At 38.4% G+C, this 23,009-nt stretch overlaps 1 protein-coding gene across 1 annotated transcript in view; it reads left to right on the plus strand.

The window, feature by feature from the left end:
- Positions 1-221: 221 nt before the first annotated feature.
- LOC148421219 (phospholipid-transporting ATPase ABCA1-like) overlaps positions 222-23,009 on the plus strand; it is a 34,154-nt gene continuing 11,366 nt past the window's right edge. Inside the window, exons 1-19 of the mRNA XM_088418614.1 lie at positions 222-382; positions 3,113-3,221; positions 4,218-4,311; positions 5,480-5,621; positions 5,721-5,839; positions 9,972-10,093; positions 11,685-11,876; positions 13,006-13,095; positions 17,138-17,381; positions 17,465-17,604; positions 17,686-17,802; positions 18,802-18,996; positions 20,049-20,257; positions 20,354-20,530; positions 21,357-21,579; positions 21,970-22,191; positions 22,285-22,489; positions 22,599-22,712; positions 22,792-22,966. Coding sequence (XP_088274740.1) covers positions 3,156-3,221; positions 4,218-4,311; positions 5,480-5,621; positions 5,721-5,839; positions 9,972-10,093; positions 11,685-11,876; positions 13,006-13,095; positions 17,138-17,381; positions 17,465-17,604; positions 17,686-17,802; positions 18,802-18,996; positions 20,049-20,257; positions 20,354-20,530; positions 21,357-21,579; positions 21,970-22,191; positions 22,285-22,489; positions 22,599-22,712; positions 22,792-22,966 — 2,846 coding nt within the window. The 5' untranslated portion in view covers positions 222-382; positions 3,113-3,155. The remainder of the gene's footprint in view (positions 383-3,112; positions 3,222-4,217; positions 4,312-5,479; positions 5,622-5,720; positions 5,840-9,971; positions 10,094-11,684; positions 11,877-13,005; positions 13,096-17,137; positions 17,382-17,464; positions 17,605-17,685; positions 17,803-18,801; positions 18,997-20,048; positions 20,258-20,353; positions 20,531-21,356; positions 21,580-21,969; positions 22,192-22,284; positions 22,490-22,598; positions 22,713-22,791; positions 22,967-23,009) is intronic.

A 23,009-nucleotide genomic window follows, 5' to 3' on the forward strand; every position in this document is an offset into this window, starting at 1 on the left:
CAGTTCGAGTGTTAAGCTTTATTTTTCTATGTCTTGTATCGTTCACAAAGCGCCACAATGGAAGTGCCACGGCGCCAGTGAAGGGACGCTGGCCCTTTAAGAGATGTTTTGACTGGGCACGTGCGCTCCATATATGGGCTAGAGGCAGCGAGTGGTGACCGCTAGTTACCTCTCTTTGCTGCTGCTTCTGCTCCGCATTGAGCGGCGGTATAAAACCCGGCTGGGGGTTGAACTACTGTTTGCACTGACTCAGGCACACAGATGCGAAGCACCGTTACGAACGAGGAGTACGTTTTTTCCTCAGTTACTTTTTGACTGCCTCGGACGTGTCATCCTATTGATGAGAAGGGATAACGAACGAGGAAATTTGGGATAAATATAGGTGAGTTCTTTTTTTTATGTTGTTTTTAAAATATTTTAAATATTTTTTTATGTCGCAGTCCTCACCATGATACACTCAATATATCTTGCAATTTATATGTTATTGTTTTAAAGATTGTCTATTTTTCTTGTTATTTATGTTGTGTTGAGTAAACGACAATAATTTGTTTTGATTTTGTATCATGCACTGTGTGGTAATTGTCGCCAATTTTATTTTATTTTATACCAGTAAATGCATTTCGAAACGTCATTTCGCACATTTAATAAAATATTTTACCAGTTATTAAAATTAGCGGGTTTTATTTGTCAGCGGTCATTGTGTACTACGTATAGCGTTGTCAATGTCTTCGCTTGCTTCTGCTGAGTTGGATTACAGTCGCGCTTTTGTTAATCAGACTTGTAAAGTTCCGGTAAATTGCCTTCAAAATAAACACTAAGCTGTTGCATGTGCCCAACGCAATATTATTATTTATAACGCTACAAAATTAGGCAAAACGTTTTACGTCGCTTTCCAATGTGTGGACATTAGCATTTGATGTTTCCCCCTCACAAACATTGAATTCTGCAGTGGTTCATTGTTCGTCAAACGCTTTGCATTTTCAGACGGAAAGCCTTTTCCGTTGTCTTCAGCAATTGTCACCTTGCTTGTAAACACAAAGACGTCGAATGTCCGATAGTAACCTCACATCAAAGCAGTAATTAATTTAATTATAAAACGACCTAATCAAACATCGGCAAATTTTGCCACGTCTGCCATTCTGTTGTTTGTGTACCATTATGGCTCTTTTGATCGCGTGCATTGTTTTGTTGGTTTTAGGTCAAAGCAATGCTGTTGTTTATTTCTTTTGTTATTGCGCGAACGCATTTCATTTTGTTTTTATTGTATTAATATTGTATTGTGTTTCTATTTGCATTGTTATTTATTTTATGTTATGGTTTTATAGTTACATTTGCATTATTATTGTTCTTTTTTTTATTGTGATTGAGTTGTGATAAGGGCTTATGAATGAAATGAACATTTTGTTGAGATAAATGTGGTTATTCTAATCGTATTGTCCAACGAATGAAGTCATTGCTTTTCAGGGGGGAATGTGATATAACACGTGAGCAAGAATTGATGGTAAACAAGTAAAATGGAGCATATATGGGTTTACCACTAAGGGCGCTGTGGTTCTGCACCATTCCGCCTCAAGGCTGATTCATTCAAATCATATACGTACTATTCAGGCGCCAGTTCCTTATTTAATTAAGACGATGACGAAGGTATGCTTGACAAGTGAGTTGGCGCTTATTATAATCAAGAAACTGTGACAATACCTGAAATCATTCAACTCTGGAGCCTCGGTGAAAATGAACACGTCATGTTGTTTACCACATAAAAAATACGTTGCTTGTATGTGAAACCAATGGATGAAATATTGATAATGATGAAATATTAGATCATATGTTCCAGCAAATTACGGTGTCAATTCAGATACAATAGCTTACAGCCACACCATTAAGTACACCTGCAAATTCAAGTGATAACCAATTTAAGAGCTATATATAAATTCAGTTTTTATAGGACTAATAGTGTGACATAGACATTATCAGATAGGCGTTCATTTCACTCTACGTTGTAAAAGAGATGCACTGAAGTTCTGTGGTTGGTGCTTCAGTCCATGTTCTGAAGATCATGAGACATTTTTATTAAGGGTCTGTGTGTTGCAGCGCTTATACAACAGAGTTCAGTTCAGTATGTATGTGTACCTAATGAAGTGGCCCATGCATTTCACTTTACATATATTTAGAGCACCCATTCTGTTTAAATGCTCACTAAAGTGACACTTTTTAATGGATGGGTTTCCTTCCTCAAGTCACCTGATCTCCCTTCTAATTTATTTTCATGAAATGTAAACAATGTGTTTGAGTAAGTGCATAATTAGAACATTTGATGGTACCACTGAGGTTAAACAAATGTCAGGAGTTTTTCTTAATAAGCTGAAATTTGTGTTCAAAAACTTATATCCAGACACCATTCTGTTGTTTGTCAATGCCAATGTTTCTATTGGTTTTCATTGCAACATTTTAGACATTCCAGTGAATTTACTTAATACACGTACACAGCTGTGGGGAAAATTCGTAATCAGTATCTTCAGTAAATGTTTTGAAATGTACTTGGGCGTCGGGCAGAAAACATTGAAATTTCTTTCATTTGAGATAGTTAGACTGCTATATTGTGACAAGTGTGTTTGTCTTCAGATCTCGTAATCCCAACAAAACCAGATGAACGATTTTACTAGGGTATTTTTCGACCTCCAAACAATTTTTTTTTCTACCATGTTTACGCTTCCATTTGCCCTTGATATTGATGCTGTTACTGTGTCCCATCCAACCAGCTTGATCGCAGCAAGTGGGGTGACCAAATAAGCAGTATTTGTATGAACATTAACCTTTAAATGGTTATCTTGGAGGGAAAAAGTGTTTGCATACTAAACATCTCATGTACGTTGGTCCTCTTTCGAAAGAGAACTCTTTATGTTAACCAAATAAGCCCACTCAAAATAAAATACACTGCCTAACATTACAAGATAAGTATTTTGAGCTTGTTTTACTTTGAATTTAAATGAACTTATCTGAATTGTTGAACACTAATATTTTTAGTCTTGCCCCATGTGTTGTCAATGAAAGAGGCTATAACAGGCACTTTTTTGTGTTTTTTTTTTTTTTTTTTTTTGGTGTGGACTTGCAGTGAGAAGCTGGCGCGTGCTCAGTAAGCTCGGGAAGAAGGCGTGATGGCGGTTTCCACGCAACTGGGTTTACTGCTTTGGAAGAACTTCACCTACCGAAGAAGACAGACTGTAAGTATGAGTAACACAGTCAGGTGTTTGTTTTTGGCAACAATGAGCACTTTTTTTTTGTTTTTTACCTTCTAGGTCAATTTCATCGCTTTGCACACCGAATTATTGCTTGTAAAAATGAAGATTTGCTTTGGTTTCTAATGACAGGTCCAAAGAAGGAGCTTACCAACAAATTTCATGATAAACTGGCCAGGCCCTATTTTTAATGTCAGTGTCTGATTTTGTGTTATTTGCTTTTTACCAAGCTTTATTTAGTTAGATACACCAAAGTACTTTTCGAGTCTTCATTTTCAAGGTGGCAGAAAGGAGGGTTGATGTCATGGTCCACGCTCACTTGGGCCAAAGGGTCCGTAAAATATCGCTGACGTCATTGTCATTGGGCTACGCGGTGACACAAATGCACGTCGGCTTAATTATCCAGTTCCCATCTTGAGCAGTCTGTCGTCCACTCACTCAAAGTTATCTCTGTCACATTCAGCTGAGGGCCGAAGCACAGAACTGACCCCTGTTTAAATGAAGTAGAGTCATTTGCATACAGTAGTCCTTTATCCTCCAGTCATGAAGCAACATTTCCCCGAAGTGACGGCAGCGCCTGCTTCATTTTCAGCCCAATGATTTTCAACAAAGAGATACAGTGCAGTCTCAGAGAGAGCGTCTGTATTGTTGATTCCCTCCCACCGCTTTTGGTGATTGTCTGCCATGCTGGTTCAGACTTAGCAACCATATGGAACAGATGGGCAGAAAACAGTCTTCTAAACCCGGCAGACTTGTGTCTGTCTCCACTCATTAACCCATATACTTTACCGCTCAGTCTCACGTTGAGGATTACTGCTGCTGACCCTCTTCTCTTGGACGCATACACTCCTGTTTATGTCTTTTGCACTCAAACGTTCATTAAAAAAAAGTGACTAAAGCACACAACTTTTAATCAGAATTTGATGTCTGCCTAGAGTTTTTTTTTCACTCAGTCCTTTGATTTCTTGCTTGTTTTCTCAGGTTCAGCTGCTGATTGAGATTATCTGGCCCCTCTTCATCTTCTTCATCCTCATCTCTGTTCGAATACACTATCCACCATATGAACAGCATGAATGTAAGAGACTCTGCCTTTAAAAGAATGAACAATATTCTCCTTTAATCTTAAAACAGAAGAAGACATTTATTTATACCAGGCATCTGCCCAGTATAAAAAAGTAAATTCTTATCCTTATCTTTGTTTAAAACCTGCCTTTTTAGGCAAAGCTAGCCTACAGAGTTTCTTAGTAAAATCAATATACATGTTTTCCTTTGCATGTTGTCTCAGGAGGATGTTTCAGATTTGTCAATATTTGCTGGGACCATTGGGACATATGATGAGGTTTTCAGGGAAATGGAATCATGAAATTGCATCAGGACTCTCACTGAGTTCATGTCACAATATTTTTGGAAAATATTTAACTGGCTTTTTAAACGTGCATTAATAATATAATGCCTTAATCACATCAGTAAAAAACATACTTTTGCAAACACATCAAAGTCAATGAATGTAAATAAAAGTTAAGCATTCACAAATTAGTTGATGAATTTGTCCCTCTATGCTTATTCACTTTAATAGTAAATTGTCCAGTAAATGTCAGCGGTGCTAACAAAGTTAGTAATGGGTCTCTTCAACATTGTGAAAAATTAGGATTTTGGTTGCAACACACAGTAGCAATAGACAATCAATAACACTAGGAGCCATACACTTTGTAATAATAAAAGAAAAAAAAAAGCATTGCGTGATTCAAAGGAATAGTCTAAATGTGATTTGGAGTCCAATGCTCAAGTTATTGCGGTGGCTTCAAGTAGACTTTAAAATTGTCTTTGCTCTTTAGCGGATTTGTGCCAAAGTACATCTCTGACAAGTTAGAGCCAAATGAACCTTCTTGGGTTCTGAAGCTCACGGCGTGGTCTTTTAAACGATGTGAGAAAAGAATCACTTCTAACAATATTCAAGTCGAGTTCTATTTAGCTATGCATATGGCAACTTGAATATTTTTATCTGCATTGCCTAGTTTAATTACTGTATTTTTTATGGAATGATTTAATTTCATTAGCCATCTATTTTTTTGTAGTCGCAAATCACTCTGAATCGCCGTGTGTACAATTTGTACTCTACAAAGAATCTTGTCATTGAACACATTTTCTTTTGAGCCGCATAAAATTCCCCCGTGCCTTGTCTTTTGGATTATGAAACTAACGTCAACAACAACAAAAAATAATGTTATGTTATAAATCCTCAGGTCACTTCCCAAACAAAGCCATGCCTTCAGCAGGCACTCTGCCCTGGGTACAAGGAATCGTCTGTAACGCCAACAACCCCTGCTTCCGAAATCCAACCCCTGGAGAGAGTCCGGGGGTGGTAGGCAACTTCAACGATTCTATGTGAGTGATAAAAATGGCCTTTTCTCACATTTAAGCAGTCATTTGATTGAATTTGAAGTATAATTAATGGAATTGTGTGTATACCTCGTACATTTTCAGAATCTCTAGACTGTTTATTGATGCCAAGAAAATCCTGCTGTACAGCCAGAATGATAAGAGCTACGAAGGCTACCGAGGACTGCTGAGGGCCCTTCACAAGATGCAGAAGAACACTGCCCGTAAGGACAGTTTGAATTATCAGCTCATTTTGCTCTGTCTTCTAAATGACCGCATGCCACCTTCATTTTTCTATTCACATTAATGAACTCTTTTTTTGACTTATGACTTGTGACTTTTTTGACTATAATGTAACTATTCTCAGTAAAATGGCATGCTTGATATCTATAGCTGTCAATGGTGGTGAATGAGATAAGAAGGAGAACATAGCACTCCGACTTAACTATATCGTTCCACGCATTAAATAAGTCAGCTACTTTGAATCATGTAAACTAAATTTCCGCAATTATTATGTTGGCTGTGCAAATCAATCCTAGTATTGATGGAATCAATTCTAAAGTCATTATAGGTATTGTCTTGATACCAAAAAGTTAGTATTGATCCTTCACATTTATTTCTTTGGTTTTCAAAGGTCTCTCACAAAGTCCCTTTTCATTGCATGTGCATGGGACACACTTGCTGGTCTGCCATGCTGTAGCTACAAACATATGTACAGTATTTGCAGTATTGTTTAATACTATTAAATGCACTTTAATATACTATATACTAGCACAGTTTTTAATTATTTTTTAAATATTTTTAATTCTAGTTTTAGGTTTACCTGTGCGATTTAAATGATTTAAATAAAATACCATAATAATTTGAGAAACTAAAAGTACAGTACTTGATTTCAGTATCGGTAATGCTGGTACTGGTATTTACTTGTTATTGGTTGATACCAAAATCGCAAGTATTGCATAGCACTACTACAATGACAGAAAACATATTTATTGCGATATCTTTTTTAGAGAAAACCGTTTTGAGTTATGAACAGTTTGCAGCTGTTTTGAAAGAGTTGCCTTTTCAAGTAAAAACCCATGATGCCATTTTCTTTTTCATAAATCATGACTAATCAGTAGATCATCAAAAGATGTTTTGGAAAATTAATTGATTTGCAAAAGTCAGAAACACGTCAAAAAGAGTTGAGCTTTTCTGTGCTTGTTTCTTATCAGTGCCTGACAGTGTGGGGGGCCCTCTCTCCCACAGGCCACAGGGTGTGCCTTTGAAATTGCGTGCCAATGGAGGAAAGGCTTAAAAATGCACCACCCTGACAATGATTGTGTAATCAAGACACACATCGGAAATTTGTCCCGACTTGAATGTTGACAATTCCTATTCTGAGGCAGGAGATCTCAATTGTCGTACAATATTCAAGCATTGTTCCGAGCATAGTTTTTTTTCGGAGGGTGGACTGAGCAACAATTTGGTCCACCGTGTAGGAACAGATTCACAGTGGTAGCCATGACCTTTGCAGCTGAGAAAGGTTGCTTTTCTTAGATAACGTCTTGTTGTTGGCAGCGCTGGGCAGACTTAGTGCAGACAGTTTCAAATATGAGAAAGGACTGTTTTGACTGGAGTCAAACAAACAACAAAAAAACACGTAAACAAGTCAAAAGGGAAAAAAACATTGAAAAGTTTTATCCCGTGCATTTTTTATAGTATTTTTTTTCTCATTAGGGCTGTAGATGCATGAACTGCTCTCTGAACTGGCCACCAGACTAAGGCAGAAAAGAAACATTTGATCTGTCACATCCATCTCAAAGTCCTTTAAAGATCTTGGGATAAAGATACCTAAGATAAAGTAATACATAACAAGTTTCTATTCTACTTTAACCGATTCACTCCTGAAATAAGATTCCAAAAATCATTTGATTGAGTTTGTTTCCATGAATAAATGCAACTAACTCCAATTTCACAAGACCCTGATGTGGACCAGATATTATATGTAACTAAGTAAAACAGTAAGGGTTTTTGTTTTAAACCATCTGTTCATTTTGTTTAGAGGCAAAGAACATTACGCAACAGCCCTGCAAGTCAATAATTATACTGTAGTCAAAGTAGAACATCACATTTGCAAAGAACTGCAAGTATTAATTTTTACCTGTGTTTTGGGTAATTGTATTTTGTAGTCCCATTTTCTTAACATTCAGTATGATTCCATATTTAAAAGCCTTACATCATCTGTAAAGTAGTCCATTTCTAAATGCGCTAAGTGTGGAACTCTTTCATGTTCACAAAAGAATGCATTACTTCAGAAAAGGAAGATTTTTATTGTGCGAAAACATTAGCACGGCTCTACGGCATGATGACACTATTGTAATAAAAGCATGGATCAAACAAGCAGCTGACACGATTCCCAAATGGGATTTTATTAGAAAACAAATGGAGGCTGGGAACAGACATGTATTTTGTAGAATGGCTCTCCACACAGCCTAATGACAAAATATGTCAACCTTCAAGGATTCCCCTGTATTTGAATATTTAATAGGAAACTAAGATCATTCTAAAAGGGTCCTACATTGCAATGTTCACAACATTTGTATGGATAGACAATATAATTTATGTTGGTTAACAACAAGATTGAATGACAATGTATATCTACAATAAATGTTTCCAAAGCTATTTCCGTATCCAGAGTGGGCCATACTGGCTGAATTTGAACATTCTGCTTCCTTTTTTTTTACCCGCAGCTTCACAACTTTTAAAGGCAAAATCCAACGATGAAATAATAGAATAAAATTCTGTGTAGCAACCTCTGTTCTGTTTGCTTGCCTGAGGGTCACAACGACACCAGGCTGGACCAGTCTGGTTAGTCGTGGAAGTTATTGTTATGGAGTGATGTTTAACTCATGTTTGGCTTTCCAACAAACAAGGTGCCATCAGAGTCTTGTTCAGTCGCGTTAATATAAAGCTTGACTTGCAATTTCGCACCTCTAGCACAACATACAGAAACAAGAAACAATATACATAGTACGTAGGTAAAAGTAACCCCCCTTATAACCACATCTCTGTTGACTGCATAACCTTCCATTTTAATGAGCTTGTCCTGTAGGACCTAGTTTGCTGTGTCCTCTGTGCCCTTTGTATACTCTGGAACGGGGGCCTTTCTTTCCGGCTGGGACACTGATTAGAGCCTATTAGTACTCCGTGGAGGTTCACCTCAGAGAATTAAGCCAACTCATAGATACAAGCATACAGCTTCACAGCCACATCACACCATGCTCAGCCGTAGAACCATACACGTTTTCACTTCCTCTCTCGGGATGTTCACTTTGGCTTCAGCGCGCTGTTTTGTGTGTATGTGTGTGCGTCAGACAGACAGACAGGAAGCGTTTGGCAGGATGTAGAGCAAAGTGGAATGGCCTCAAGTAACCTTTTGTGACAACAAGTCTCAGGCAAAAAGTCAGTTTATGCATGCAAGTAATTATGGAACTGAGTCAAGCCGTTTCGAGAAGTTGTTTGACACCCTTGGAATTCGGAAAAGTCACAACAAGTTCTATAAGCCGTTTGTGATGTGATTCACAACTAAATACCTCCACCAGGAAGGCTGCATTTGTTTTTGAAATCTTCACGTTTGTTACTTTTGTGATTTGAACAAAGCAAGTTTCATGAGAAATGCTATATTCAGCATTTAGCAGAAATTTTATTTAACCTTCAAGACACCGTAACAGTTGATGATTGTTAAAACCCTTTATACCATAAATGGTCCCATTACAAAAGTGTTGCATTTTTTTTCCCTACAAATCTGATCTTTTCAATAACCAGTCCAGTCAAACTAACCATGATGGTTATTTTTTTATTTGTTTTTGTCAAATATAGACAACGTTTCTTTTCAATGCATTAACACAAAATGTAATAAGATAATATATAACAGTGGGCCACTGTTGGGTTAATATTTCATAACATCCCTGATATATTTCATAACATCCCTGATTTCAATGCGTTTTTACTTTTGAAGCGATGACCATGTTTTGAAAAATCTCAAACCTAATATACACCAAATGTTTTAGGCATTCGCTATTTCTAAATCTACATTCCAGGGAAAAGCCACCCTTACCGGAATGTGAATTAGCTAGAAAGTCATCATCATAAGGCAATGATTCCAAACAGTGTTTTAATGACTGGAAACTCCATGTATTCGTCTGTTGCGGGCACTCTCTCCTTGGTTTTCTTGTTGCAACGTGTCTTCACTTTCACACCTTACATATATTTCGTAATATTTCGCAATGATGAATAAAAGCTGGTGTATGTGCATTTAAAGTTATTACACTGAGAGGAGTAATCTTCTGTTTTTTTGTTTTTTTTTTCCCCTAGGTTTCAAACTAAAGGACTTTCTAAGGGACAACGAAACCCTTTCCCACTTCTTGCATCACAACGCTTCACTTCCTCGCCACGCATTAAAGCAGATAGTGGAGGCTGATGTCAATCTGGAAAAGGTAAGCTTTTAATTTCTGAATTTTGAAACGCAGAAAAAATGGTGCCCATTGTAACTGTGTTTATGATTCAAATCCAAACAAGATGTACAGTATGTGGAGTCTTTTTCACATGGGAGATCATCATAATTCCCCTAGCCTCAACGCTCATGCACAAATGCACTGACCTTGACTCGGTGGAGATTGTTAAGCCCTTAATACCAGGCAAGAAAAAAAACAACACCCGGGTGGGTTCACATGGATGTAGACACCATGGGCATGAAACGATACACTCATAAATCACAACTGAATCGAAAACCTAAATCACAATTGAAGCTATTATTGCTCTTCTTCCTAAACTCTGTGAAGCTGCCTCTTAATTTTCTCATCACATCTCATTGGAATGCCATCACCTGGCTAACATAAAGAGACACAGCTCCTCTCACGTGAATATCTTTAATGTATTTGTCCAACTGTCACCAGCTTACATGAATTTATGCAGCAATGCAGAAACACACCACCAACAGCTGCTGAAAATCACATCATAGAGGGAGGCGGCAGTCATGTGACTGCTCCTTTTCTCCCACCCTACCCCCATCACTCCTCACGTGTAGACACAGTGCAGCGATGTGACTCGGCTCCACCCACCGCTGCTACCCAGACGTCTATTGATCAGTGAGGATGAGTTTCCAGTTACCTGGCAAGCTCAAGAGAGTCTTTTCTTTTATTAGGATGACTTCCAACAGTTCATCCAAAAACCTTTATAATTCCCCCACACTTGTGTAAATCCAGGTGACTCATCACCAGCTTTGTTAATTAACATGTTTACAGTACATACTACACATGATGGGGTTATATAAGCTGGCCAATGACACTTAGAGGACAAGCATATTTTTGTGCTATATACAAACGCATAATGCATAATGAATAAAAACATACTCAAAATTGGACAGCTCCTCACTCCTTGATGATGTTATTATCTCCACTGGACTAGAAAGCAATTTTTATATTAGCAGTTGAAAGTTTGGAAACCACATGAAAACAATTTACTTTGGAACATGCATAATTCGTTCTATCAACATGGCTTCACAGTTGATGACTTTAATACTGTGCAATTTGGGATTCCTATTTTCGTAAATAATGAAAAACGTTTAATTAGGGGGTGTTTCCACATTTTTGACTGATACTATACATAGTTGAACGTATGCGTTGTCATCAAGTTTTAAGATTGGCCATCACATTTTGTTTCCTTTTGTTTCTCCGTTTGTCCTTTTGAAAATCAGCCCTGGAAATTTAAAAAAGGAAAAAAAATACACATAAATGACAGAAAATAACAGAATGACATGGACATTTTGCAGGCTGATTTTTGTCAGAAAGAAAAAATACAAATTACAGCATTTGTTTTCTCCCAATACATTTCAATAGCTGTCAATTTACAGATTGTTAATATTCACAGGTCGGCCTGGTGCCTTTTACCCGCAAATAGCTGGGTTCAAAAGTAATTACTCTATATTTAAAAAAAAAACCTTTTCGGTTTACCAAATGCATTACGTGCCGCATTTATAAGGGCGATTAATCAGTTGGGCCCTAATCCTTATTTCCTTTCTTTGTCCAGGTTCTGACAAAAGGTTTCGGCTTTCATCTGAGAGACCTGTGCAACGTTACGCCCCTGGAAGAGTTTGTGCATATTGCTGATCGTAATGTTTCCCGCCTGACGCAAGAAATCATCTGTAAGTCTTCCAGGGATTGGCTGAACAAGGCCCAGAACCATTTCCTGTCTAACTTGGACTTCCTCAAGCCAATTCGAGTAGGTGTCTTTTTTTATTAGTATCATTTTAAGACAAATCGGTCTTACGGCATTCAGTACTCATGTGGAAATTTGCAGTGTGCTCTCATATCGCACCCTCATATCGTCTTCCACAATTCTTTGGGTTTTCTGCCTTTAGTACATCACGTCCCTACTGTGCGCGGTGTCACCTCTCCCCTACATTTGTTTTCCCAATAAAGATGTCCTCTTTCACTTCATACTCATGACAGCCAAGTGAGTCATGCATGCGTTGGACGATCAGAGGTAAACCAAACATCCTGTTCTGCTGACAGAGGATTCTGATGGTTCATGATGAAATCTTAAAGGAATAGAGATAGTGAATGTTCTTTAAGCATGCCGATGAGCTATAACACAAAAACACTCTTATAAATACAGTAATTTGTTATGGGAGTTATCCAAACTTTTGCTAAATAGAATAGAATATGTTTTTGTCATGCTCTGGTGTTGATACAAGGAACCAAATTATAATTCGACAGGCCCAAATCATGCTGTGCATAATAAATAGTGAACATCTCCTGCCTTATTCCAATAACTACATTATTTACTCTGTGTGTTGGTGTTTGGTAAATATTGGACAACAAGGCCATGTGAAAGTATACTAGAAAGATTTTGCATTTCTCTTTTGTTCCAAATTGTTAGTACAACACCTGTCCTTAAATGCACGTGAGAGAGAAATTTTAGCAGCTGACTGCTGAGTACAACATAATAGAACAGAGACACGCTTCCAGCAGTATGACAGACGGGAACATGAGAGGCCAAGGACTTTGTGACCTGTTTTCTTGCACAGCTTCCCTCTTTCCTTTCCCTTTTTATGATCTTGTTTTTCTTTTTTTGTCTTTTCACAAAATGTTTTTTTTTTCAGGTACACATAATGGAAAGCTACAATTATTTTATATTAATAAAAAACAACTTGATTATGCTATTACATGAGATAGCTTCTATCTATTTATTTATGAAATGACCCTCTCAATTTCATGGTTAAAAAAAAAGAATTGTTAGTCCCTGTGAAAATTTCCAAAAGTTGGAAAACTTTACATTTGTATGCTTTCTTGCGTTTTAGAAACTTTGATTAAAAATAGAATATATATTATACATGTTCTCTTTGCAGAAGGATGTGAAGTCGGATCCCAAAGTTGTTCAGGAAGTCTCAGCTGCCACCGACTATCTTCTAGAGAGCTTGGGGGAGCTGGCTAAGGAGGTACGTAGGACTATACTTAATGGATACATACACAGTATTTACGCGCGGTGCAATATGGGAACAACTTAAATGAACAAAATGTGTTTCCAATGGTCAGTCTTTCATTGCTTGCTGTCAAAATAAGTGACTTTTTTAAAATACACACATAGACACTCTCAGAACTATCCATGCTGGAAAATTGTAATCTCACATGCTGTGATCTGCCTCTACTGTATTATGCCCTTGTGTTCAGGCTTGCGTTACACTTTGGGAATTCATTTCTCAACATCAAGCTAACCCTTTTTAATAAAGTAAAACTTTAATCCCAAGTCGACACATTCTAGAGGAACATTAACATAATAAATGAAAAGAAATCATGTTTGCTGGCTTTTTCAGACACAAAAACTTCCTTTTAGGCCTCTCTCCTCCTTTGCTGACAACGCATGATGGTACAGCTGCGTGTGTTTTTCCTGTTTAATCAGCAGGAAGAACAACAAACTGTTTTTCTTCTCACACTGACTGTTACGGCCTTCAGCATTTTTTAATCCTTATACCTCCTACGCCTTTTTGCTTGACACAGAGTTAGGAGGTTATAATGTACAAACTGTTGATGAAAGGGAACGCTTTAAAAAAGACTCATACGTTCTTGCCAACCAGTTTGGCCGTGTTTGGGGTTCAAACATGTTGAGCCAAACCAGAAAGGAAAGAGCATCTGTGTTTTGACAGAGATGTGAAATCTTTGGTATGGAGCTGATTATGTGGTAAAGGCTTAGATCAAATTTGGTTGGCCCATGAGATATGCCCTTGTGTAACCTTTTCAATTTTCACCTGGCGCTTATCAAGTGAAAAAGTATGACCACACCAAAAAAATTCATTCTTCATTCTTTTAGCACTGAACCGTGCTGAAAATAAGATATTTGTGATACGGTATCAATCATATGTAAACATGATTATTAATACTTGGCTTTCTCACTGTGGCATTCTCAGAATACATACTTTATCAATAGGAAATAACTTTCGAACTATTGGAATGGAATGAAATAATATCCATCCATTCATCTTTCTTCACTGCTTCTCATGTTGTGTTGTGAGAAATTGTGAGAATTGGTAATATATGTAATCCATATGCAGGTGATTCTGACTTTCAAAGCTGGATGATGTAAATGAACTCGAGTAACCTCAGACCAACTACTCAGAGGAGGTTATTATTGGGCATAACAGGCTCCTGAGGTGTGCGTGCGTGTGTGCAGGCGTGTGACTTGCTCGGTCAGCCATGCTAACGTAGCCATTGTGTCGCTGGGAAAATAACATTTACTCAGTCCTAAAAAAAAAAAATAAAAAAAAAAGCTTGTCTAAATTGCTGCTCATGGAGAGCATTCCACATTTTGGCCCACCAGTCTCTACTGGATCTCTGTCTTGCATAGATGACACGCTCAGTAGCCTGCATCCTTCATCGACGCCCACACTCACAGAGATATGCATCCAATAAAACACGTCACACGCTCATGCACACACCGTTTTTTCACGCAACTTTTAAGAACCACGTGGTTTAATGTAACTAAGCAAAGACCAAAAGTAACCACATTTAGAACAAACTGCTTCGTTGAATGTAGTAGGATGAATATTGTTATTGTTTAATGTGTTGCGGACACACAAAGACAGTATAAGAGGAGCATGCAGTCAGTTAAACAACCACTGTAATTTGAAGTGATTCCGATGAGAAAGGAAAAAAAGGATAGGTTCTGAAAACAATCAAGCACGTCAGAACAGTGCGTGTGTGTGTGTGTACATAAATGTTTTTGTGTGCGTGCTAAGTCGCATTTGCCAGTGTAATAGCAGAGCACTTGTGGAGCCTGCAGTGGTTTGCCTTTTATGAGAATGACCGAAAATAACCTCTCTTTGTTCTTGGGCCTTCTATTTCTTCCCTGTATTTAACCAATAGAATTTCTCCCTTGAATGTTTGCTCATATTATGAAGATATATCCAGCAAGAGTTTTATATCATGAACTCAAGTAACCTCTAATTCACACATGCACACAAAAGCTTCACCCTCTTCCCCCTTCACCCTTTGTTACACAAAAAGCCCACGCTCGCTTCATTCCCCTTCATTCCTTCCCTATCACGAGTTGGTGACATCATGCAATTAATGCAGAACTTGTGGTGACTTGTTTCTCAACTGCTTGCAACCCTCTTGTCTGCCTCCTCACCTAATTTCATCTTGACCAAAGGAAATTATGGAGACCAGACTAATGTGTGAATTGCATGATAACATTATTTTTCAACAAAATACATAACATAAAAATCAAACTGTGGGAAAGAAAAAAAAACTACAACAGCAACAACTAAACAAAAACTTTAAAAAATTTAAAAGTTACACTGGCATATGGCAGCTGTTGTTAGTGTTTACCGGTAGGTAGCTCGGGATCTATTATAGCTGGCGTGATAGACATAAATGATTCTAAACATAATGTTTACAGTCTGACAGAGTTGCTATTGCTTCTGATCACTTTCTAACAAACCATGCTGACTCAAATGTGCTGTTTCGGCCAACAATTAGAGTCTGGGAGCAAAATACATGGGAGAGATTTCTCTCTAAAATCTAATATTTCTAAAGTGGAAAGCAGTGTCACCAAGTTTGTTAGTTATTCATAATGGATTATTATTACATAATCTGCAAGTGGACATCTTCTTGCAGTTCCTTTTAAATACTGTATATTTTACACGCGATGATCTCCTGCACAGACTACAGTAAGTGGGTCCATTATATTCTATTGACTCATAAATAATAATGTTTGGGCACACAAGCCTTTTAAATATTATCAAAAGTATTTAAGTTGCACTATACTCCGTGTGTTATCAGGGCTCACACACTACAGAACAGCAGATAAGACAGGAGATTTATCATAGTCAGTCTGGCTACTAAAGTGTCCCCACCCTGAAGAGCCCCCCACAGCACGCACACACACACAGCACCATGTTTGGAATACCATTCATAGTGCCAGTCACGACCATCAGTAAATTCAAAATAGGCTCTTATAGACACTCACTCACACCAGCCTGTGTTGTGACACTTGATATGGTGCACATGGGCTGACAGGCATCTGAATTTCACAGCATTACAGTGGATGAATTGTGTGAAAAAAAACAAGCATGAAGTTGTTTTTCAAACCTTTGGTAACTTTGTTCTGTTCCTGGAAGGTGACAAAGTGAACATTACATTCTGTTGATAGAAAAGAGCCTTTAAGATATTTGATGGACAAATATTTACACCTTTACGCTGTGCCTGCAATGTAATTTGACACTTTTCAATGTTACACAATGTTTATTCTTGCCAGTTGATTTATGCTTTTATACACAAGTGTGTTGTCTATATGTATACCTTATGATCAAAAGTATTTGCATCTATATTGAGTTGATGCGTGACCTGAGGAAGGGCCTAATGGTTCATAATGTGTGGTCTTATTCAGTGGTTCTTATCCATTTTCCTGATGTACCCTAAGTTTTGGGACAGCCAGCACAAAGTTGTTTTTTTTTTTTTTTTTTTTTAATTATTAAAAAAAAAAAAAGATAGGGTTGTTCCTTATTTACTATTCCATTCTGCAACTTTGGAATACAGATTGTTTACCATCGTCTATTTTATTTCTGGTTCATCTCTTGGAAGTTACATCACAATAATGGTCGTCCACATAAAAAATAAATAAATAAATACAGGCAATCAACTTTTTGCAAAGGAGTTATTACAACACAATTTAGAAATACATTGAATTTATGTTCCCACTTATTTTGTACTTAATTTTAAAGGAAAAAAAAGTCCTGCTCTTGTCATGTCATTAAAAGGCATTCAATTTGATTTGCTAAAACCTGCAGAACCCCTCTGAAGTGCTTTCATGTACCCCAGGTGGTACATGAAACCCCCTCTTTCCCCTATTTGAGAACCACTTGTTTAGTTCCTCCCTAAAGTGTTAAATGGGTTAATAGTCAGTTCTCGTACGTTCTTCCAAACCAAACCTATCCTAGCATGCTTCCTGCTGCTAATGCTGAAATCTTGTGTGATTCCCTCTAGATTGCTAGCATGAAGAGTTGGAATGATATGCGAAAGGAGATCCTTTATCTCACTGCCAATGCCACGGGCTCTCCGAATCAGATGTACCAGGCTGTGTCACGCATTGTCTGCGGCCACCCAGAAGGCGGCGGCCTCAAAATCAAATCTCTCAACTGGTATGAAGATAACAACTACAAGGCACTGTTTGGAAACCATGGCAATGACAGCGACAACGAGCCCCTTTCTACCTATGACAATACATCCAGTAAGTGTCCAAAGGTGCCCTTATTGTAAAGTTTTTGAAATGACGGTCAGTAGTTGAAAATGCTTTGTTGCTCGTTTGCCAAGCACCTTACTGCAACACCATGATGCGGAGGCTGGAATCTAGCCCCATTTCCAGGATGATCTGGAGAGCTCTGAAGCCTCTCCTTGTGGGAAAGATCCTGTATACCCCAGACACTCCAGCCACACAAAGGATAATCCACGAGGTATACACTTACAAATCCCGGAATTTGGTTGAAGCTCTTTTCCAACTGAATAGTATTAATGTGTGGGCTTGTGTCCTGCAGGTGAACAAGACCTTCCAGGAGCTCGGCCTTTTGAGGGATCTTGGTGGGATGTGGGATGAGCTGAAGCCAAAAGTCTGGAACTTCATGGAGAACAGTGAAGAAATGGACTTGGTCAGGGTGAGTGGGCCACATTGACACAGAAACCGTACACATCATTCCACAGTGACCAATGTCATTAGCTGCTTGCGTAAATTTAGTATCAAAAACCCGACAGGAATCACTCTCCATGCCGCTTTGTTATAACCTCATATTGCAACTGTTATATATTAACAACTTTCCCAGCACAGTTTGTCAGGCTGGTTGAAAACAAGGTGGAGAATAAGAATTATGGTACGGTTTGCCCACTGGCAGAGACCCAATATTTCAGGTCGTTTCAGAACTTGCTGTTCAGACTAGCCATTCTATAAAAAAAAAAAAATAAATAAATAAACTTTATACAGAACGATTCTATTTCATTCACATTGCCCCTCACTTATGATTAGGCAAATTCATATTTAACATAATACTATCACTTAACCAGAAATAACAATATCACAATAAGTTTATTATTATTTATTTTTTTATAATTTAAGATTGTTATCATGGCAATCTCACAAAATGGTTGGTCCTGGCTTCTTGTTCAAGGTTAGGCCTTCAACACTGCCATCTAGTGCTCCAAGTCTGAAAGACAGTTGAAATGTAATATTTGATCGTTTAAAAATTTAACACAAACAACACAATATTTTTTCCTATCATATATGCATTCAAATTTGCATTGCAAATAGAGATCATAAAATAGCTAACACTTGAATGAATAAGACCTACTTTTAGCTGTAAAATGAATTTGTCACTTCGAGTGCAATTATTAATACATATTAATTCACGGCCTCTATTAAAAAAAAAAAAAGTAATACTAAGGATTTTACCCACTGTGGACGGTCGCGTTATCGTGAAAGAGAGGTTTGCGTGTCCCAATGATCATAGGAGCTAAGTTGCCCCGGGGCTTTATGCTATAATAACTAATTCTCACGTAAGTCATTCAGGAATGAAGTGTGACTAAAAGACATTTTTAAAATCATACACAGCAATAAATCTCAGTCTAAGTTTTAAATCATGCATATTCTATTTTTTATGCAGACACTGCTCCAAAATAATGCCAGCGCGAGTTTCTTGAATACCCAACTCAGCGGTACTGAGTGGCGGGTGTCCGATGTGTCGCACTTCCTTTCCAAATCTTCAACTGACCGAAAACCAGCAGGATCAACATACACCTGGAGGGATGTCTTCAATGAAACAGACCATGCCATTCAGACCATCACTCGCTTCATGGAGGTTGGTATGATTAAATCACACTAAAAAAATTTAAAAAAAGAAAATCTGTCTTATATAATGCTAATAAAGTTAACTGGCTCAGTCCGCAAACACATTCAGTAATTACTCTGCAACTGTCCGAGCACAGATGAACCATTTTCTCGACGCTACAAATGATTTCTCATGTTATGAGTTCTCATTTGGGTCAATATGCAAGAAGAAACTCAATAAGGCAATAGGTTGACTCCTAATTGGTCATTTAGGTCATCCAGTTAACATTGTTTTGGAGCTCTTAGAACAACAATATGTGAATGGATTTATGCCACTGCCTCTTTTTTTATCCTCAGTGGGTCAGCATGACATGCCAGCGAAAGAGCAATCTCATAATACTCCCAGCAAACATTAACCAGTGTTTTTCCCAGCTGGAATGGCCTTGTGCGTGTCTTATTTATCTGTGTCGGAGATAGCATTATTGAAGTCTTCTCTAGTCCGGTGGCTAATGTGACTTCCTTCTTCGCAGTAATAATGCCTAGATTACGTGACTGTCTTTTGATCTCCTTAGAGTCATAATACATTTAAATGTCAGAAGCTGTGTCTAAATCGAAATAGTTTCCACATGAAAAATGGCATTGAATCAATTGTGTCTCTGTGAAATAGCACAAATGTAAACAATATCCCGACCTCATGACCCACTTGGTGGAATCCACCTTCCAGAGAGCTCACATAATGCATGCTTGCTGTCTTTCAAGAACTATGTCAAAGCCCAACTGTGAAAACAAAGTCGGTTGTGCTTGCCGTGCTCATGCTGCCTTTTCATCAGGTTATGAACTCACTGAATGTCTTCTCAGACACATGGTGCAAAACAGATTAAATCTGTTAAGAGGCTCAGCTAGTTCTTTGCTAATGTAATGTCTATTTGAAGCCTATGTGCAGTATGTTTAGCACACCCTGTAGATCAGTTCGTATCCCAATTCTATATATATTTATCAAAAACAAGTTCTTGTGTGCCTTATTTACATCATTCGAAAATGTAGACCGTTCAGCGTAACCCCTCTTCAATCTGTCTCAATCAGTGTGTGAACCTTGACAAATTGGAGCCAGTAGCAAGCGAGGAGCGTCTGGTCAACAAATCCATGGGTCTGCTTGACAACCAGAAGTTCTGGGCAGGAATTGTGTTCCCTGACATCACCCACAGCAACAGCACTGACCTGCCTCCCAAAGTCAACTACAAAATCCGCATGGACATTGACAATGTTGAGAGGACCAACAAGATCAAGGATGGGTAAAAAAATACTTTTCGTTTGTTCGAGTATATACAAGACACTTCAGTAATTCAATTATAGCAGTCAAGCAATAAAGGAGCTTTTGTGTTTTGCAGCTACTGGGACCCTGGCCCCAGGGCAGACCCTTTTGAGGATTTGCGCTACATCTGGGGTGGATTCTCCTACCTGCAGGATGTGATTGAACAGGGAATTATCCGAGCTGTGACAGGCACCAAGCAAAAGACTGGCATCTACATTCAGCAGATGCCCTACCCTTGCTACGTTGATGACATGTAAGTGATGCCACAATGTAAAAATAACTGTGCAGAAGGTTGACTTATTACGTTATCTCAGAACGAATTGTGATCACTTAATTACAATCACAGTCAAAGCATTGTTTTTTAATCACAATCTTCTTTTTAAAACCTATGATCAATCCTTTTTCTTCTTTTTCTTCCTCTTGAGCTTGATACGTTGGGGTTTAAAAAACAAAGGTCAATCCTATCCCGAGGTGGACACAGATTGGCTGTCGTTGTGTTAAACATAACTTGATAGACTCCCGTTGTGGTGGGAGGGCAGAAGGAAGATGTGAAAATGGACGAGAATTTGAGAGCTGTAGGTCCCCTGAATGGTAAATTTACCTTTAAAAAAATGCCCCGAGTGCACTAAGAAGGAGCTTGCTTACCACACATGCAGCTCGGATTTAGCCTACCACATAAATGTGAAGCATCCAGTTGCGACTGCGGCCACAGCTAACGACTACAACACAGACGACAACAAAATTTGAAACACCTCACAACTGAGCAAGTCCGTGACTGACAGAGTGGAGGATGTTTTATTTTAATGTTATTTTCTAATATTTGGCCATTGACCCAAGAATCTAAACCTTGCAGGCAGCATTTTAGACTATCGTCAAGTACAGGTGAAGATAAATGCATACAACTGCAATTTTTAATTAAAATGATTGTATAATGATTGTAATAAATGATTGAAGCCACTTTTTGTTGATGTATATCCATTTTTTTTTGCCCCATAAACACAATGTATCTAACTGAGGGAAAAACTCTGGTCAATTGTTATAATTTCTTGACTAATTATGGGTGTCACTTTCTGTTGTAGTTTTCTGCGGGTGATGAGTCGATCGATGCCTCTTTTCATGACACTGGCATGGATGTACTCGGTGGCCATCATCATCAAGGGGGTGGTCTACGAGAAGGAGGCCCGACTCAAGGAGACCATGAGGATCATGGGACTGAACAATGGCATCTTGTGGCTCAGCTGGTTCATCAGTAGTTTGATTCCACTGCTGATCAGTGCCGGCTTATTGGTCACATTGTTGAAGGTTAGTACTGAGAAGAAAATACAAAAAAAGCTAAACAAATTAGACCAGTTAAATTAATAGTACTGTATTTGAAAAGATCAAGAACAGTTGCATCATAATACATTTTGATTATGATGTTCATTATTGTGAGCTTTTATTTTGGTTTGAGTAGTTCTTATGATTCATTTATTTTTAAGCAGTTTTTAGATCAGGTTTGTTACTAAAACGAAAGATATTTCTGCCATACTTAGTTTTAGCTCGTTTTATAAACTGTATTTTCAGTTTGTTTTCATTACCTTAAAGACTTTTCCTTTTTATTTTCTTTGATGTTAGTTATTTCGTTTTGTTTAACTCCATTAACTGACCAACAATATTTTAATTCTCCTTTTTTTCCCCCTTTCCTCCTCGCAGGTGGGCAACTTGCTGCCTTACAGCGACTCAGGCGTGGTCTTCCTTTTCCTGAGCTCTTTCGGCGTGGTAACCATCATGCAGTGCTTCCTGATCAGCACGTTGTTTTCTCGTGCCAACTTGGCAGCGGCGTGTGGCGGAATCATCTACTTCACCCTCTACCTGCCTTACGTGCTGTGTGTTGCGTGGCAAGACTACGTGGGATATGGAGCAAAAATTGTCGTGGTGTGTGGATAATTTGATCATCTCTCCCCAATTTCCTGTTTGTAAAATGATGTTCTCTGAACATTAACTTTGTGTTTTTCGTCATCCACCCAGAGCTTGCTGTCACCTGTCGCTTTTGGATTTGGCTGCGAGTACTTATCGCTGTTTGAGGAGCAAGGTGTGGGAATCCAGTGGTCCAACTTGCTGGCGAGCCCCCTGGAGGAGGACAGTTACAATCTGACCACCTCCATCAGTCTCATGCTCTTTGACGCTTTCCTCTATGGAGTAATGACATGGTACATTGAAGCTGTGTTCCCCGGTGAGTGTCCTCATAATCGCTGCTTGGCTGTTTTTACACAATTTAGCTTAGTACATCCAAAACATTGGAGGAAACTTGCTAAAAGACAATGTAAATATTTCTGTTACAGGCCAGTATGGAATACCCAGGCCTTGGTATTTTCCCTTCACTAAGACCTACTGGTGTGGTGAGAAACAGAGCAAGAACATCTCGACTCCATTGTCTAAGAAAGGCAACGCTGATGGTAATGAAATTTTCCTTCCCCCTCAGGTGCGAAAACCATTTCATTTCATGCTGATGTGGTTTGTTAATTGTGTTTCCAGCCGTGTGCATAGAGGAGGAGCCAAGTCACATAGACCCAGGTGTTTACATTGAGAATTTGGTAAAGGTCTACAGTCATGGAAACAAGCTGGCAGTTGATGGTCTCTCCTTGAGATTTTACGAAGGACAGATTACCTCCTTCTTGGGTCATAATGGAGCTGGCAAAACCACAACAATGTAAGGCAACACACATCCTGCACATGGACATCAAATGTTCCCA

Source organism: Hippichthys cyanospilos, chromosome 7 (genome assembly GCF_059441005.1).
Source record: "Hippichthys cyanospilos isolate Australia breed blue-spotted pipefish chromosome 7, RoL_Hcya_1.0, whole genome shotgun sequence".
Classification (NCBI taxonomy): Eukaryota; Metazoa; Chordata; class Actinopteri; order Syngnathiformes; family Syngnathidae; genus Hippichthys; species Hippichthys cyanospilos.